Source organism: Bombina bombina, chromosome 2 (genome assembly GCF_027579735.1).
Source record: "Bombina bombina isolate aBomBom1 chromosome 2, aBomBom1.pri, whole genome shotgun sequence".
Lineage (NCBI taxonomy): Eukaryota > Metazoa > Chordata > Amphibia > Anura > Bombinatoridae > Bombina > Bombina bombina.
In genome coordinates, this window is record NC_069500.1 from 1296019970 (window position 1) to 1296040013 (window position 20044).

Sequence of the window (20044 nt, forward strand, 5' to 3'; positions counted from 1 at the left end):
CACTACTGGAAGCTAGCTGAACGTATTGCGTGGATGGCTAATGATGCGGCATAGATGTGAAGACTCCAATCAACAGCTAGCTTCATTGCTGCTCCTGAGTCTACCTATGTATGCTTTTCCACAAAAGATACCAAGAGAACACAGCAAATTTGATTATAAGTAAATTGGCAAGTTGTTTAAAATTGCATGCTCCTACGGTCCTTTTACAGTGAAAAGGCCATTCATGTAAAATCTTGTAACAAAATAGAGCATTTTATTTATACACTACAAGGGACCTTTACATTTTCTGTACTAAACTGTCTCAGGTTCCTGTAACAATGTCCTATTTTATTTTATCGGAGTGCTGACAGGTTCTCTCCCATAAGCATGAATCTTAGATTTACTAGTTCTCCTTGCTATGCAATGACTTGGTGACGTATATACACAACTATATGTTCCTCAGTTGGGGGTGTACTTCCTCTGAGGGCTCTTCCACCTCTATGCTTAGGTGCAAGAACCATAAGGCCTTTGTGTCTCTTTTTTTTTTTTTTTTTTTTTACAGATGGTTGTTTTGTTTCATTTAACATAAATAAAGATAGGTATTTACATTTGTGAGGTTAATTGTTTAATGCAGTATCTAGGTTGAAGTGTGTGCATTCCATCACATTGTGTTTATTTCATGAAACCCATATTCTTGACGTTTGTAGCAGATTTGAAATCCACTTTAACCCCTTAATGACAACAGTACTTTTCCATTTTCTGTCCTTTTGTGACAAAGGCTATTTCTCCAACATAGGTGTGTCCGGTCCACGGCGTCATCCTTACTTGTGGGATATTCTCTTCCCCAACAGGAAATGGCAAAGAGCCCAGCAAAGCTGGTCACATGATCCCTCCTAGGCTCCGCCTACCCCAGTCATTCTCTTTGCCGTTGTACAGGCAACATCTCCACGGAGATGGCTTAGAGTTTTTTAGTGTTTAACTGTAGTTTTTATTATTCAATCAAGAGTTTGTTATTTTAAAATAGTGCTGGTATGTACTATTTACTCAGAAACAGAAAAGAGATGAAGATTTCTGTTTGTATGAGGAAAATGATTTTAGCACCGTAACTAAAATCCATGGCTGTTCCACACAGGACTGTTGAGAGCAATTAACTTCAGTTGGGGGAACAGTGTGCAGTCTCTTACTGCTTGAGGTATGACACATTCTAACAAGACGATGTAATGCTGGAAGCTGTCATTTTCCCTATGGGATCCGGTAAGCCATGTTTATTAAGATAGTAAATAAGGGCTTCACAAGGGCTTATTAAGACTGTAGACTTTTTCTGGGCTAAATCGATTCATTATTAACACATATTTAGCCTTGAGGAATCATTTATTCTGGGTATTTTGATATGATTATATCGGCAGGCACTGTTTTTGACACCTTATTCTTTAGGGGCTTTCCCTAATCATAGTCAGAGCCTCATTTTCGCGCCGGTATGGCGCACTTGTTTTTGAGGACAGCATGGCATGCAGCTGCATGTGTGTGGAGCTCTGATACATAGAAAAGTCTTTCTGAAGGCATCATTTGGTATCGTATTCCCCTTTGGGCTTGGTTGGGTCTCAGCAAAGCAGATTCCAGGGACTGTAAAGGGGTTAAATATAAAAACGGCTCCGGTTCCGTTATTTTAAGGGTTAAAGCTTCCAAATTTGGTGTGCAATACTTTTAAGGCTTTAAGACACTGTGGTGAAATTTTGGTGAATTTTGAACAATTCCTTCATACTTTTTCGCAATTGCAGTAATAAAGTGTGTTTAGTTTAAAATTTAAAGTGACAGTAACGGTTTTATTTTAAAACGTTTTTTGTGCTTTATCAAGTTTATGCCTGTTTAACATGTCTGAACTACCAGATAGATTGTGTTCTGACTGTGGGGAAACCAAGGTTCCTTCTCATTTAACTATATGTATTTTATGTCATAAAAAAATTTAGTAAAAATGATGCCCAAGATGATTCCTCAAGTGAGGGGAGTAAGCATGGTACTGCATCATCCCCTCCTTCGTCTACACCAGTCTTGCCCATACAGGAGGCCCCTAGTACATCTAGTGCGCCAATACTCCTTACTATGCAACATTTAACGGCTGTAATGGATAATTCTATCAAAAACATTTTAGCCAATATGCCCGCTTATCAGCGAAAGCGCGACTGCTCTGTTTTAGAAAATTCTGTAGAGCATGAGAACGCTGATGATATGGTTTCTGAAGGGCCCCTACACCAGTCTGAGGGGGCCAGGGAGGTTTTGTCTGAGGGAGAAATTTCAGATTCAGGAAACATTTCTCAACAAGCTGAACCTGATGTGATTACTTTTAAATTTAAGTTGGAACATCTCCGCGCTCTGCTTAAGGAGGTGTTATCCAATTTGGATGATTGTGATTATCTGGTCATTCCAGAACCACTATGTAAAATGGAAAAGTTCTTAGAGGCCCCGGGGCCCCCCGAAGCTTTTCCTATATCCAAGCGGGTGGCGTACATTGTTAGTAAAGAATGGGACAGGCCCGGTATACCTTTAGTACCTCCCCCCATATTTATAAAATTGTTTTCCTATAGTCGACCCCAGAAAGGACTGATGGCAGACAGTCCCCAAGGTCGAGGGGGCGGTTTCTACTCTACACAAGCGCGCCACTATACCCATAGAAGATAGTTGTGCTTTCCAAGATCCTATGGATAAAAAATTAGAAGGTCTGCTAAAGATGTTTGTTCAGCAAGGTTCCCTTCTACAACCAATTGCATGCATTGTCCCTGTCACTGCAGCCGCGTGTTTCTAGTTTGATGAGCTAGGAAAGGCGATTATTAGTAATTCTTCTTCTTATGAGGAGATTATGGACAGAATTCGTGCTCTTAATTGGCTAATTCTTTCACCCTAGACGCCACCTTGCAATTGGCTAGGTTAGCGGCGAAAAAATTCTGGGTTTGCTATTGTGGCGCAGAGCGCTTTGGTTAAAATCTTGGGCAGCGGATGCGTCTTCCAAGAACAAATTGCTTGACATTCCTTTCAAGGGGAAAACACTCTTTGGCCCTGACTTGAAAGAGATTATCTCTGATATCACTGGGGGCAAGGGCCACGCCCTTCCTCAGGATAGGTCTTTTCAAGACCAAAAATAAACCTAAGTTTCGTCCCTTTCGCAGAAACGGATCAGCCCCAAGGGCTACGTCCTCTAAGCAGGAAGGTAATACTTCTCAAGCCAATCCAGCCTGGAGACCTATGCAAGGCTGGAACAAAGGAAAGCAGGCCAGGAAACCTGCCACTGCTACCAAGACAGCATGAAATGCGGGCCCCCGATCCGGGACCGGATCTGGTGGGGGGCAGACTCTCTCTCTTCGCTCAGGCTGGGGCAAGAGATGTTCTGGATCCTTGGGCGCTAGAAATAGTCTCCCAAGGTTATTCTCTGGAGTTCAAGGGGCTTCCTCCAAGGGGGAGGTTCCACAGGTCTCAGTTGTCTTCAGACCACATAAGAAGACAGGCATTCTTACATTGGGTAGAAGACCTGCTAAAAATGGGAGTGATTCATCCTGTTCCATTAGGAGAACAAGGGATGGGGTTCTACTCCAATCTGTTCATAGTTCCCAAAAAAGAGGGAACGTTCAGACCAATCTTAGATCTCAAGATCTTGAACAAGTTTCTCAAGGTTCCATCGTTCAAGATGGAAACCATTCGAACACTTCTTCCTTCCATCCAGGAAGGTCAATTCATGACCAAGGTGGATTTCAAGGATGCGTATCTACATATTCCTATCCACAAGGAACATCATCGGTTCCTAAGGTTTGCATTCCTGGACAAGCATTTCCAGTTCGTGGCGTTTTCTTTCGGATTAGCCACTGCTCCTAGGATTTTCTCATAGGTACTAGGGTCCCTTCTGGCGGTGCTAAGACCAAGGGGCATTGCTGTAGTACCTTACTTGGACGACATTCTGATTCGAGCGTCGTCCCTTCCTCAAGTAAAGGCTCACACGGACATTGTCCTGGCCTTTCTCAGATCTCACGGATGGAAAGTGAACGTGGAAAAGAGTTCTCTATCTCCGTCAACGAGGGTTCCCTTCTTGGGAACTATAATAGACTCCTTAGAAATGAGGATTTTTCTGACAGAAGCCAGAAAAACAAAACTTCTAGACTCTTGTCGGATACTTCATTCCGTTCCTCTTCCTTCCATAGCGCAGTGCATGGAAGTGATAGGTTTGATGGTAGCGGCAATGGACATAGTTCCTTTTGTGCGCATTCATCTAAGACCATTACAACTGTTCATGCTCAGTCAGTGGAATGGGGACTATTCAGACTTGTCTCCGAAGATACAAGTAAATCAGAGGACCAGAGACTCTTTCCGTTGGTGGCTGTCCCTGGACAACCTGTCACAAGGGATGACCTTCCGCAGACCAGAGTGGGTCATTGTCACGACCGACGCCAGTCTGATGGGCTGGGGCGCGGTCTGGGGATCCCTGAAAGCTCAGGGTCTTTGGTCTCGGGTAGAATCTCTTCTACCGATAAATATTCTGGAACTGAGAGCGATATTCAATGCTCTCAAAGCTTGGCCTCAGTTAGCGAGGGCCAAGTTCATACATCAACCATCAGGGGGGAACAAGGAGTTCCCTAGCGATGGAAGAAGTGACCAAAATCATTCTATGGGCGGAGTCTCACTCCTGCCACCTGTCTGCTATCCACATCCCAGGAGTGGAAAATTGGGAAGCGGATTTTCTGAGTCGTCAGACATTGCATCCGGGGGAGTGGGAACTCCATCCGGAAATCTTTGCCCAAGTCACTCAACCATGGGGCATTCCAGACATGGATCTGATGGCCTCTCGTCAGAACTTCAGAGTTCCTTACTACGGGTACAGATCCAGGGATCCCAAGGCGGCTCTAGTGGATGCACTAGTAGCACCTTGGACCTTCAAACTAGCTTATGTGTTCCCGCCGTTTCCTCTCATCCCCAGGCTGGTAGCCAGGATCAATCAGGAGAGGGCGTCGGTGATTTTGATAGCTCCTGCGTGGCCACGCAGGACTTGGTATGCAGATCTGGTGAATATGTCATCGGCTCCACCATGGAAGCTACCTTTGAGACGAGACCTTCTTGTTCTAGGTCCGTTCGACCCACTCCAGCTGACTGCTTGGAGATTGAACGCTTGATCTTATCAAAGCGAGGGTTCTCAGATTCTGTTATTAATACTCTTGTTCAGGCCTGAAAGCCTGTAACCAGAAAAATTACCACATTATTTGGTATATCTGTTGGTGTGAATCTGCAGGATTCCCTTGGGACAAGGTTAAGATTCCTAAGAGTCTATCCTTCCTTCGAGAAGGATTGGAAAAAGGATTATCTGCAAGTTCCTTGATGGGACAGATTTCTGCCTTGTCTGTGTTACTTCACAAAAAGCTGGCAGCTGTGCCAGATGTTCTAGCCTTTGTTCAGGCTCTGGTTAGAATCAAGCCTGTTTACAAAATTTTGACTCCTCCTTGGAGTCTCAACCTAGTTCTTTCAGTTCTTCAGGGGGTTCCGTTTGAACCCTTACATTCCGTTGATATTAAGTTATTATCTTGGAAAGTTTTGTTTTTGGTTGCAATTTCTTCTGCTAGAAGAGTTTCAGAATTATCTGCTCTGCAGTGTTCTTCTCCTTATCTGGTGTTCCATGCAGATAAGGTGGTTTTGCGTACTAAACCTGGTTTTCTTCCAAAAGTTGTTTCTAACAAAAACATTAACCAGGAGATAGTTGTGCCTTCTTTGTGTCCTAATCCAGTTTCAAAGAAGGAACGTTTGTTGCACAACTTGGATGTAGTTCGTGCTCTCAAATTTTACTTAGCAGCTACTAAGGATTTCAGACAAACTTTGTCTTTGTTTGTTGTTTATTCTGGTAAACGGAGAGGTCAAAAAGCAACTTCTACCTCTCTCTCCTTCTGGATTAAAAGCATTATCCGATTGGCTTATGAGACTGCCGGACGGCAGTCTCCTGAAAGAATCACAGCTCACTCCACTAGGGCTGTGGCTTCCACATGGGCCTTCAAGAACGAGGCTTCTGTTGATCAGATATGTAAGGCAGCGACTTGGTCTTCACTGCACACTTTTTCTAAATTTTACAAATTTGATACTTTTGCTTCTTCTGAGGCTATTTTTGGGAGAGAGGTTTTGCAAGCCGTGGTGCCTTCCATTTAGGTGACCTGATTTGCTCCCTCCCTTCATCCGTGTCCTAAAGCTTTGGTATTGGTTCCCACAAGTAAGGATGACGCCGTGGACCGGACACACCTATGTTGGAGAAAACAGAATTTATGTTTACCTGATAAATTACTTTCTCCAACGGTGTGTCCGGTCCACGGCCCGCCCTGGTTTTTTTAATCAGGTCTGATAATTTATTTTCTTTAACTACAGTCACCACGGTAACATATGGTTTCTCCTATGCAAATATTCCTCCTTAACGTCGGTCGAATGACTGGGGTAGGCGGAGCCTAGGAGGGATCATGTGACCAGCTTTGCTGGGCTCTTTGCCATTTCCTGTTGGGGAAGAGAATATCCCACAAGTAAGGATGACGCCTTGGACCGGACACACCGTTGGAGAAAGTAATTTATCAGGTAAACATAAATTCTGTTTTTTACATTTTTGCGGTGTTTGTGTTTAGCTGTAATTTTCCTCTTACTCATTTACTGTACCCACACATATTATATACAGTTTTTCTCGCCATTAAATGGACTTTCTAAAGATAGCATTATTTTCATCATATATTATAATTTACTATAAAAAAATTATAAAATGAGGAAAAAATGGAAAAAAAACTTTTTCTAACTTTTAGCCCCAAAATCTGTTACACATCTGCAACCACCAAAAAAAAAACCATGCTAAATAGTTTCTAGATTTTGTCCTGAGTTTAGAAATACCCAATGTTTACATGTTCTTTGGGGGTTTTTTTGCAAGTTATAGGGCCATAAATACAAGTAACACTTTGCTATTTCCAAACCACTTTTCTCTTGTTAAGTGTATCCAGTCCACGGATCATCCATTACTTATGGGATATTCTCCTTCCCAACAGGAAGTTGCAAGAGGATCACCCACAGCAGAGCTGCTATATAGCTCCTCCCCTCACTGCCATATCCAGTCATTCTCTTGCAACTATCAACTAAGATGGAGGTCGTAAGAGGACTGTGGTGTTTTAGACTTAGTTTATTTCTTCAATCAAAAGTTTGTTATTTTTAAATGGTACCGGAGTGTACTGTTTATCTCAGGCAGTATTTGGAAGAAGAATCTGCCTGCGTTTTCTATGATCTTAGCAGAAGTAACTAAGATCCTTTGCTGTTCTCACATATTCTGAGGAGTGAGGTAACTTCAGAGGGGGAATAGCGTGCAATTTTTCCTGCAATAAGGTATGTGCAGTTAAAATATTTTTCTAGGGATGGAATTTGCTAGAAAATGCTGCTGATACCGAAGTAATGTAAGTAAAGCCTTAAATGCAGTGATAGCGACTGGTATCAGGCTTATTAATAGAGATACATACTCTTATAAAAGTGTATTTTAAAACGTTTGCTGGCATGTTTAATCGTTTTTTATATATGTTTGGTGATAAAACTTATTGGGGCCTAGTTTTTTCCACATGGCTGGCTTGATTTTTGCCTAGAAACAGTTTCCTGAAGCTTTCCACTGTTGCAATATGAGTGGGAAGGGCCTATTTTAGTGCTTTTCTGTGCAGCTAAAAATACTGACAGAGACATTCAGTTTCCCTCTGCATGATACAGGACATCTCTGAAGGGCTCAAAAGGCTTCAAAGTCGTGTTTGAGGAGGGTAACAATCACAGTAGACTGTGGCAGTTGTTGTGACTGTGTTTAAAAAAAAAACAAAAAACAAAAAAAAACGTTTTTGTCATTTATTATTCTGTTTTTGTTATTAAGGGGTTAATCATCCATTTGCAAGTGGGTGCAATGCTCTGCTGACTTGTTACATACACTGTAAAAATAGATTCTGTAGAGATGAAAATTTACCTGACGGAGTCCAGGTTATCAAAACTTCTAAATGCTTGCCGTGTCCTTCATTCCATTCCACGCCCAGTCAGTGGCTCAGTGCATTGAAGTAATCGGCTTAATGGTAGCGGCAATGGACATAGTGCCATTTGCGCGCCTGCATCTCAGACCGCTGCAATTATGCATGCTAAGTCAGTGGAATGGGGATTACTCAGATTTGTCCCCTCTACTAAATCTGGATCAAGAGACCAGAGATTCTCTTCTCTGGTGGCTATCTCGGGTCCATCTGTCCATCGGTATGACCTTTCGCAGTCCAGATTGGACGATTGTAACAGATGCCAGCCTTCTAGGTTGGGGCGCAGTCTGGAACTCCCTGAAGGCTCAGGGATCGTGGACTCAGGAGGAGAAACTCCTCCCAATAAATATTCTGTAGTTAAGAGCAATATTCAATACACTTCTAGCTTGGCCTCAGTTAGCAACCCTGAGGTTCATCAGATTTCAGTCGGACAACATCACGACTGTGGCTTACATCAACCATCAAGGGGGAACCAGGAGTTCCCTAGCGATGTTAGAAGTCTCAAAGATAATTCGCTGGGCAGAGTCTCACTCTTGCCATCTGTCAGCGATCCACATCCCAGGCGTAGAGAACTGGGAGGCGGATTTTCTAAGTCGTCAGACTTTTCATCCGAGGGAGTGGGAACTCCATCCGCAGGTGTTTGCTCAACTGATCCATCGTTGGGGCAAACCAGAACTGGATCTCATGGCTTCTCGCCAGAACGCCAAGCTTCCTTGTTACGGATCCAGGTCCAGGGACCCGGGAGCGACGCTGATAGATGCTCTAGCAGCTCCTTGGTTCTTCAACCTGGCTTATGTGTTTCCACCGTTTCCTCTGCTCCCTCGACTGATTGCCAAAATCAAGCAGGAGAGAGCATCGGTGATTCTGATAGCGCCTGCGTGGCCAAGCAGGACCTGGTATGCAGACCTAGTGGACATGTCATCCTTTCCACCATGGACTCTGCCTCTGAGGCAGGACCTTCTAATACAAGGTCCTTTCAATCATCCAAATCTAATTTCTCTGAGACTGACTGCATGGAGATTGAACGCTTGATTCTATCAAGGCGTGGCTTCTCCGAGTCAGTCATTACCTTAATACAGGCACGAAAGCCTGTCACCAGGAAATTCTACCATAAGATATGGCGTAAATATCTTTATTGGTGTGAATCAAAGAATTACTCATGGAGTAAGGTTAGGATTCCTAGGATATTGTCCTTTCTCCAAGAGGGTTTGGACAAAGGATTATCAGCTAGTTCTTTAAAAGGACAGATTTCTGCTCCGTCTATTCTTTTGCACAAGCGTCTGGCAGAGGTTCCAGACGTCCAGGCTTTTTGTCAGGCTTTGGTTAGAATTAAGCCTGTGTTTAAAACTGTTGCTCCCCCGTGGAGCTTAAACTTGGTTCTTAAAGTTCTTCAAGGAGTTACGTTTGAACCCCTTCATTCCATTGATATTAAACTTTTATCTTGGAAAGTTCTGTTTTTGATGGCTATTTCCTCGGCTCGAAGAGTCTCTGAGCTATCTGCCTACAATGTGATTCTCCTTATCTGATTTTTCATGCAGATAAGGTAGTTCTGCGTACCAAACCTGGGTTTTTACCTAAGGTGGTTTCTAACAAGAATATCAATCAACAGATTGTTGTTCCATCATTGTGTCCTAATCCTTCTTCGAAGAAGGAACGTCTCTTACATAATCTGGACGTAGTCCGTGCCTTGAAGTTTTACTTACAAGCTACTAAAGATTTTCACCAAACATCTTCCCTGTTTGTCGTTTACTCTGGACAGAGGAGAGGTCAAAAAGCTTCGGCAACCTCTCTTTCCTTTTGGCTTTGGAGCATAATTCGCTTAGCCTATGAGACTGCTGGACAGCAGCCCCCTGAAAGGATTACAGATCATTCTACTAGAGCTGTGGCTTCCACCTGGGCCTTTAAAAATGAGGCCTCTGTTGAACAGATTTGCAAGGCTGCGACTTGGTCTTTGCTTCACACCTTTTCAAAATTTTACAAATTTGATACTTTTGCTTCTTCGGAAGCTGTTTTTGGGAGAAAGGTTCTTCAGGCAGTGGTTCCTTCCGTTTAATCCTGCCTTGTCCCTTCCATCATCCGTGTACTTTAGCTTTGGTATTGGTATCCCATAAGTAATGGATGATCCTTGGACTGGATACACTTAACAAGAAAAAACATAATTTATGCTTACCTGATAAATTTATTTCTCTTGTAGTGTATCCAGTCCACGGCCCGCCCTGTCCTTTTAAGGCAGGTCTAAATTTTAATTAAACTACAGTCACCACTGCACCCTATGGTTTCTCCTTTCTCGTCTTGTTTCGGTCGAATGACTGGATATGGCAGTGAGGGGAGGAGCTATATAGCAGCTCTGCTGTGGGTGATCCTCTTGCAACTTCCTGTTGGGAAGGAGAATATCCCATAAGTAATGGATGATCCGTGGACTGGATACACTACAAGAGAAATAAATTTATCAGGTAAGCATAAATTATGTTTTTTTCAAAATTAGCGCTAGTTACATTGGGACACTGATATCTTTCAGGAATCTCTGAATATGACATGTATATATATTTTTTTTAGAAGACATCAAAAAATATTGATCTAGGCCCATTTTGGTATATTTCATGCCACCATTTCACCGCCAAATGCGATCAAATACAAAAAATCGTTCACTTTTTCACAAATTTTTTCACAAAATTTCAGTTTCTCACTGAAATTGTTTACAAACAGCTTGTGCAATTATGGCATAAATGGTTGTAAATGCTTCTCTGGCATCCCCTTTGTTCAGAAATAGCAGACATATATGGCTTTGGCGTTGCTTTTTGGTAATTAGAAGGCCGCTAAATGCCACTGCGCACATGCGTGTATTATGCCCAGCAGTGAAGGGGTTAATTAGGGAGCATGTAGGGAGCTTTTTGGGGTAATTTTAGCTTTATTGTAGTGTAGTAAACAACCCAAAGTATTGATCTAGGCACATTTTGGTATATTTCATGCCACCATTTCACCGCCAAATACGTTCAAATAAAAAAAAAACTTTACATTTTACACAATTTTTGGTTTCTTAATGAAATTATTTACAAACAGCTTGTGCAATTATGGCAGAAATGGTTGTAAATGCTTCTCTGGGATCCCCTTTGTTCAGAAATAGCAGACATATATGGCTTTGGCGTTGCTTTTTGGTAATTAGAAGGCCGCTAAATTACGCTGTGTATCACACGTGTATTATGGCTAGCAGTAAAGGGGTTAATTAGGTAGCTTGCAGGGTTAATTTTAGCTTTAGTGTAGAGATTAGCCTCCCACCTGAAACATCAGACCCCCTGATCCCTCCCAAACAGCTCTCTTCCCTCCCCCACCCCACAATTGTTCCCGCCATCTTAAGTACTGGCAGAAAGTCTGCCAGTACTAAAATAAAAGGTATATTTGTTTTTTGGGGGTTTTTTTATAGCAAATTTACATATGCTGCTGTATAGAATCCCCCCTTAGCTCCCAACCTCATGGATCCCCCATCAAACAGTTCTCTAACCCTCCCCCTCTAGCTTAATGGGCGCCATCTTGGGTACTGACAGCTGTCAGTTCCAGCACTCTGTTAGACAACTGACGTACCAGGTACGTCTATTGTCATTAACTGCTTGTTAATGCATGACGTACCTGGTACGTCAGTTGTCATTAAGGGGTTAAATTTATTTTTTTCTTGTGCAAAGAAAGAATGCCTTATTTACTTGTTTTTTGTGAACAATTTAATTTCATAATTTCTATGTCCAAATAATCATATGTATATTTATTGGTTTTGTACTATATATATATATATAGGTACAGAAAGAAGCTGTAGACTCTGCTCATAACAAGCAAGGTATGTTGATTCCTTTTTTGTTTTTTACAACTTACTAACAGTACCTTTATGTATTCCTGATACAATTACATTAACATTTTGACACAAATATGCTTATTTTATAGTAGCTTAAATATTCTAAATTATGTTCTTTTTAGTATAAAACGTGTGGTAGCTCGGTAAATGTAACTAATATAAACTAAAACTTTTCAAGTAATTCAGCAGTTTTAAGTTTATTCCATTTTTTTCTCCCCTTTCTAAAATGTTTTGGCCTGTGTTGGTATATCAGGATGTTTTTTTTGTTTTTTGTTTTTTTTCATCATTATTACTTTTGGTTGGAATGGAGGTTTTTTCCTTACTTTAATCACAGCCTTTAAAACTCTATTATGCTGGTTTTGATGGCAAATTAATGAGTCATTATTTTAAGAGTGTGCACCAATGCAATCTTCATTTCCTTGAGTCTTTCCATTAAAGTGCTGGTAAATTCGCCCCAACAGTTTCACATATTATGAAATGTCTTCTCCTAACTAGCATATCGATATGCTTATTTAGTACAAAAGTCAACTGCACTTTAATTTACCAGCATTTTATTCACGCTACATTTCCTCATCTAATGCAGCCTCTCACTACAATTTTCGTTTAGGCTTACTTGACTTGACTTGCAGTTGTTGAAGCCAATCGTAGCCTCACTATGTGCTCCATGTAAATCAATTACCGCACGCTCCCGTGCTTGGAACTCTGCTTGTAAATTAAAATGTGCATGCGCAACCCTCTACGCTATTTGTGCAACATAAACAATGATGCTGCTTGCTGTTAATGCTAAGCAGCATCACTGTTTACACTTTATTTTTATTTATTTTTTCTGCTTTTGCCTGCTGAAACTGATATTGAAATGTTCTGTACTGCAGTAATTGGTGCAGAAAAGCTATGTAAACAAGATTCATCAGAAAAAAATTACATATACTGTGGGGGTGGGAGAGATTGGTAATGAAATGTTCATTTTCAATTGTTTTCTCTGACACAGCTATGAAGCCTTTGTGTTTATATAGAGTGATAAGATAATGTATTTTACCTGCAAGCTCATCCCATTTCAGTGGGTTGTGGTGTCAAAAAGCTGAAGCTATTTTATTTTTATTTTTATATATATATATATATATATATATATAAAAGGAGGAGGGAAAAATGTTACAGTACTTTTACCCTGTAAATAAATACGTATATAATGGGCTTAATGTTTATTTTATTTCATTTGTGCTTTTTAGGTACTCCGGAATTAGAGAACAAGAAAGATCAGAAAAGCACTCATGTAAGTTTGTGTATATATCTGTAATCCGTAAGAACATGCATATAAACATGCCTAAATTCAAAAAGATATTAAAAAGACTTCATAGTGTACCTTGTTTTCTATGCAGGTGGAACCTGAGGACAAAAGCTTTGAAACTGTTCACAGACAAGAAAGAAAGCCTAAACGTTTACGGAGTTCATCAGGGAGCGGTAAAAAAAAATCTGATAACTTTTGTATAGTTTTGCACAGCTATTCAGTATCACTTTGTTGCTTAGACTTCAAAATGACCTCACCAATACGCAAAAACATTACCTTATGTGTGCTGCCTTATATGTGTTTTTTGTCAACACTGGCAACAGGTAATTAACTACTACTGATGGATACATTCTCTGCATGTAAAAGTTTATCATGACAACCATTACAAACCACAGCTGAAGGTAGTCCACAGGGTTCCAACAGTGATTTCTGAGACAGGATCAGATTGAGACATTGTGCAAATGTAAGAGAAAAAAACAACATATAAAGCAAAATTCTCAATTTCCTTAGGGCAGTTTCAGGAATGGGAAAAAATGCAAACGACATAGCCCTCTGACATAGAAAAAAAGGCAGGAGGCAAATAGAAATGGGGTTTTAAATAATGAAAATATTTGGCGCCAAGTATGACGCATAACAAACAGAAAAATATTTTTTTGCGCCAAAAAAGTCCGGAAACGATACACTCACGTCATAGATGACGCAACCTTGTGAAAGGACTCGGCGTCAACTAAGATGCCCGGAAATGACAAATTTGCGCCAAAAAAATATTGCGCCAAGAATGACGCAATAAACTCTGGCATTTTGCGCCCTCGCGAGCCTAATTCTGCCCGAAAATTTAAAAGACAGGTAAGAAATAGATTTTTCATAAAAAAAAGCATTTCCCAGATATGAAACTGACAGGAAATATACTGAAAACCTGAATCATGGCAAATATAAGTACAATACATATATTTAGAACTTTATATAAATACATAAAGTGCCAACCCATAGCTGAGAGTATCTTAAGTAATGAAAACATACTTACCAAAAGACACCCATCCACATATAGCAGATAGCCAAACCAGTACTGAAACAGTTATCAGTAGAGGTAATGGAATATGAGAGTATATTGTCGGTCTGAAAAGGGAGGTTAGGAGATGAATCTCTACGACCGATAACCGAGAACCTATAAAATGGATCCCCCGTGAGGAAAACCATTGCATTCAATAGGTGATACTCCCTCTGACATTCACTGTACTCTGAGAGGAAACGGGCTTCAAAATGCTGAGAAGCGCATATCAACGTAGAAGTCTTAGCACAAACTTACTTCACCACCTCCGTAGGAGGCAAAGTTTGTAAAACTGAATTGTGGGTGTGGTGAGGTGTGTATTTATAGGCATTTTGAGGTTTGGGAAACTTTGCCCCTGCTGGTAGGATTGTATATCCCATATGTCACTAGCTCATGGACTCTTGTCAATTACATGAAAGATATGTTAGAATGAGGGTGAACACATTACAAATTGGGGCTCTTCACTAGACTAGCTGAGTTTTAACAATGGAAGGAGCATGTATACATTGTCAATATGTCATTGTAATTATCTAATATTTTATATTTTATAAATGCTCAGTGTTCTCCCCCGGACCTTTTTGGCGGGTGCACCACCCAGCTGATTTTCCTGACCACCTGGCTAAACTTTTCGCCAATATTATGCGAAAATGAGCTAATATTAAACATTTTCAATTTTTGCACCATAATTTTTTAAATTTAAATTATTTTTAATGTGTATATATCAGCAAATCAAACATCACAACATATGGTCTAAACATATAGCCAGCGCTACGGAATTTGGCGGCGCTATACAAATAAAGTATAATAATGATAATAACATATACACAAAATCTTATATGTACAGATTCTGCTTATTCGCTAAATTATGCTGAAAGAGGAAGCCTCTACGGACCAGTCCACTCTCCTTGAGAAAGCCTTGATAGTGAGTCCTTCTCCAGACTATAAATGGATAATGTAGAGAACTGACATAAGATCCATTTTTGATTAAAAGATAATGGCTAACTGACACTACAGTCCAAGAGAGTGGGGAAAAAAACTTATCAAATAAAAATATTCCTATGAGATAAGGTGCTAATCCTCCATAATTAACAATTAAATTACACAAAAAAGAGAAAGTATGGGGGCTTATAGCACTATTCCCTACTAATAAAACATAGCCTTTATTTATAAATTAAAATCATTAACATAAGGTAATATCACATCTGTTAGTTTAATTTTTTGTAAAAAAAAATATATATGGCTTCCAAAAAACATAAATCAAAATTAGATATATGTTCCAATAATCAGATATGTTAGCATCTTATTCAGTATTGAGATCTTTGGGATGTCTAGTCTTTAACGTAAATATCTGGTATACTTCTCTCTCATCCACCATATTTATCCCTATTTCAATCAAGATCTTAAAGGGACAGTTAACATCAGAAGTTTTCTGTTGTTTAAAAAGATAATCACATTATTACCCATTCCCCAGTTTTGCATAACCAACACAGTTATAATAATACACGTTTTACCTCTGTGATTATCTTGTGTCTAAGCCTCTGCAAACTGCCCCCTTATTTGACAGACATTTTAACCAATCAGTGCTCACTCCTAGAAGATTCACGTGCGTGAGTTCAATGTTATATATATGAAACACATGAACTAACGCCCTCTAGTGGTGAGAAACTGTCAAATTGCTTTCAGATTAGAGACGGCCTTCAAGAACTAAGAAATTTGCATATGAATCTCCTAGGTTTAGCTTTTAACTAAGAATACCATGAGAACAAAGCTAAATTGGTGATAAAAGTCAATTGGAAAGTTGTTTAAAATTGCATGCCCTATTTAAATCATGACAGTTTTTTTGGACTTGACTGTCCCTTTAAAGGGACATTAAACACAATTTTTTTCTTTCATGATTTAGATAGAGCATTCAAATTTAAACAACTTTTTAACTTACTGCTATTATCTGTTTTGCTTCATTCTCTTTGTATCTTTTATTGAATGAGCATCAATGCACTACTGGGAGTTAGCTGAACACATTGGTAAGCCAATGACAAGAGGCATATGTGACCAGCCATCAATAAGCAGCTAGCTCCTGCCCCTGCCTTAGTATGCTTTTCAGCAAAGGGTGCCAAGAGAACAAAGCAAATTACTTAATAAAAGTAAATTGGAAAGTTGTTTAAAATTGTATGTTGTATCGGAATCATGCAAGAAAATTATTGGGCTTTATGTCCTTTTAAGTTGATCTTTAAGGAACCAGTAAATAACAGTAGTTTTGCATAATCAACAAATGCATGATTACAACACAGTGCAATAACACTTAGTCTGAACTTCGAGTAAGTAGTAGATTTTTTTTCCTGAAATATTTCAATTGTCTTTTTCCACACTTCCTGTATCATGCGACAGCCAATCACAAATGCATATATGTATATTATGTTAATTTGTGCACACGCTCAGTAGGGAGCTGGTGACTCAAAGTGTAAATATAAAAATAAGTTTATTTCCTAAGACATGGAGAGTCCACAACGTCATTTCAATTACTAGTGGGAATATCACTCCTGGCCAGCAGGAGGAGGCAAAGAGCACCACAGCAAAGCTGTTTAGTGTCACCCACCTACCCATAATCTGCAGTCATTCTCTTTGCCTCTGTCAATGTAGGAGGTGACGTTCGGTGTCTGAAGAAATGAATTCCTTTTTTGGGTACTTTTCCCTGCAAGCAAGGATTTGGGTTTAGCTGAGTCCACGTCAATCTCTTCAGTAGAGTAGTGGTGGCTTTTAAGCAGTTAGGAATTTGTGAGGTAGTCCTTACAAATTAATCAAAATTGTTCTTTTTCTTATTTATAATATAGTAACTATAATCAAAACTTTGAGTATTAACAACTATTAGGTTTTTTGTACCCACAGTAATTAATCTCTTTTTACTGTTGAGACATATTTACTAACTGCCAATTGTGGTTATTTATCTATTCATTATGTATATTTACATGAATCTGTTAGCATCTTCTCAAGGAATTCAGTAGCACTACTTGCATTTTTATCTATTGTTGTTTTTAAATATATCATTACTTGTAGGATAGGCGTTCCCCTGTGAGGTCTAATCTATGGCCTCTGATTGGTGGGAGATCTCCTTAAATAGGTGATAGCTACTTACCTGTACATCCTATGATTAAGCACCACTAGCGGCGCAAAACACGTCAGGATTACCTATTCATTGACCCCTGCATGTCTATGCCGTTTTTAAATTATTAATAAAACTTTTTATTTTAATTTTCTTCCCCCGAGTGCTCAGGAATCATTTTTTCTCTAGTCCTTACTTCTGCCGGACAGATAGATTGCAGGTAAGTAGGTATTGGAGACTTGCACTTCAGTAAATTATTTAACTCTGCAGCAATATATAGGATTTTATGAGGCAGTGTGCAGGCACTAAGTATGGAGACTAAGGGATTCATTTCTCCTCATGTGGGAAAGTTCCTCTGTGGCAATTTTATGGTTATTTTTATTCACTTTCTAGTGTGGAAACAAATGAGGGAATTTGTGTTGAATGGGGCATTATAGTACAAGAGTTTTTGAACGTATAAGACTTTTATTAATTAGCACGGCTCTAATAACTTATTGGTAGTTTTTCTTTACTGGGAACGCGCACTTTTACTTAGCTGCGCAGTTCCTGACGACCGGTCATGTGACTGACGGATCTTCCGACACAGAGCAAAGTGGCGTCTTCTCCTCAGCTCGGATCGATTATAAAGTGGTTTGTGGGCTGCCGGCAGCATTTGTCTAATTGTAAAGCCTCTGAAGTATGGTAGGACGCCTCAGTATATCTGAGGTGTAGAGTGTCTGTTTTTTCAAACTGTTTTTTGTAGCGTGTATCGCTGTTAGTTTCAAGTAGTGATTTAAAGTGACAGTACACTTTATTTTTAAACATTTTATTTCTCGTTTGCTTTGGGGATTTTTTTTGTAAGCTATGGATATGGAACAAAATTCTGAGTCCTTTGTCAGATGTTTGTCTTGAGGCCCAAATTGTTTTGCCTATGCAATTCTGTACTACATGTTTAGCAAGAACTCTAGAGTGTAAAGATAAATTGTTGCCCTCTTTGCCTAATGTCTCTCAGGATGATGCTGTTCAGGCAATGCCACAGCTTTCCCCTCAAACGTCCCAAGCCTTAATGGTGTCACATACAGTTCTTTGCAGTTCCTCTCAGATTTCCTCGGAAAACACAAGAGGAAAATTAAACATTCAGATAGTAAGGTTTCTGTTCCTCCTACTGCTACGCAGGTTGCCTTCCCTCATAAGTCTGAGGAGGAGGAATCGTCGGTAGCCTCTGAGAGTGAAATCTCAGATTCAGACAGTATAATTCCTTCATCTGATACCGAAGAAGTAAACTTCAGATTTAAGCTTGAACACCTTTGTGTACTGTTAAAGGAGGTATTGGCTACTTTGGACAACTACGATACTTCTGTCGTTGTCAACCCTAAGAAGTCTAGTAAACTTAATAAATACTATGATGTTCCTTCCTCTGGAAGTGTTTCCTGTTCCAGACCATGTGACGGAGATTATTTCACAGGAATGGGAGAAGCCAGGGATACCTTTCTCCTTGTCTCCCATCTTTAAAAAGATGTTTCCTGTTGCTGACTCCATTAAGGATTCATGGTGCACGGTGCCTAAAGTAGAAGGGGCTATTTCTACTTTAGCTAAGAGAACTACGATCCCTATAGAGGATAGCTGCTCCTTTAAGGATTCCATGGACAAAAAGCTGGAGGCGTATTTGAAAAAGATGTATATTCATCAAGGTCTTCAATGGCAACCTGCAGTTTGTATTGCCACAGTAGCAAGTGTGGCATCTTATTGGTGCAACGCCTTTTCTGAATCGATTTTAGTAAAGACTCCGTTGGAGGAGATCCAAGATAGGATTAAGGCTATCAAACTAGCTAATTCCTTTATTTCTGATGCTAACATGCAAGTTATTAGACTGGGATCCAAGATGTCTGGTTTCACTGTCTTGCCCGCAGGGCTTTGTGGCTAAAATCTTGGTCCGCTGATGTTACCTCCAAGCTTCTGGCGCTTCCTTACAAGTGTAAGACCTTGTTTGGACCTGGTCCGGCAGACATAATTTCTGATATTACTGGTGTAAAAGGGTCTTTCTTTCATGTAATTAGCAAGAGTCCATGAGCTAGTGACGTATGGGATATACATTCCTACCAGGAGGGGCAAAGTTTCCCAAACCTCAAAATGCCTATAAATACACTCCTCACCACACCCACAAATCAGTTTTACAAACTTTGCCTCCTATGGAGGTGGTGAAGTAAGTTTGTGCTAGATTCTACGTTGATATGCGCTCCGCAGCAGGTTGGAGCCCGGTTTTCCTCTCAGCGTGCAGTGAATGTCAGAGGGATGTGAGGAGAGTATTGCCTATTTGAATTCAATGATCTCCTTCTACGGGGTCTATTTCATAGGTTCTCTGTTATCGGTCGTAGAGATTCATCTCTTACCTCCCTTTTCAGATCGACGATATACTCTTATGTATACCATTACCTCTACTGATTCTCGTTTCAGTACTGGTTTGGCTTTCTACTACATGTAGATGAGTGTCCTGGGGTAAGTAAGTCTTATTTTCTTTGACACTCTAAAGCTATGGTTGGGCGCTTTTATATAAAGTTCTAAATATGTGTTCAAACATTTATTTGCCTTGACTCAGGATGTTCAAACGTTCCTTATTTCAGACAGTCAGTTTCATATTTGGGATAATGCATATGAATAAATCAATTTTTTACTTACCTTAAAATTTGACTTTTTTTTCCCTGTGGGCTGTTAGGCTCGCGGGGGCTGAAAATGCTTCATTTTATTGCGTCATTCTTGGCGCAGACTTTTTTGGCGCAAA

The 20044-nt window shown here is 40.1% G+C and overlaps 1 protein-coding gene across 1 annotated transcript in view; it reads left to right on the forward strand.

The window, feature by feature from the left end:
- The window catches only part of BOD1L1 (biorientation of chromosomes in cell division 1 like 1), a 539385-nt gene that overhangs the window by 371011 nt on the left and 148330 nt on the right, over positions 1-20044 (forward strand). Inside the window, exons 27-29 of the mRNA XM_053700293.1 lie at positions 11802-11841; positions 13083-13126; positions 13233-13314. Coding sequence (XP_053556268.1) covers positions 11802-11841; positions 13083-13126; positions 13233-13314 — 166 coding nt within the window. The remainder of the gene's footprint in view (positions 1-11801; positions 11842-13082; positions 13127-13232; positions 13315-20044) is intronic.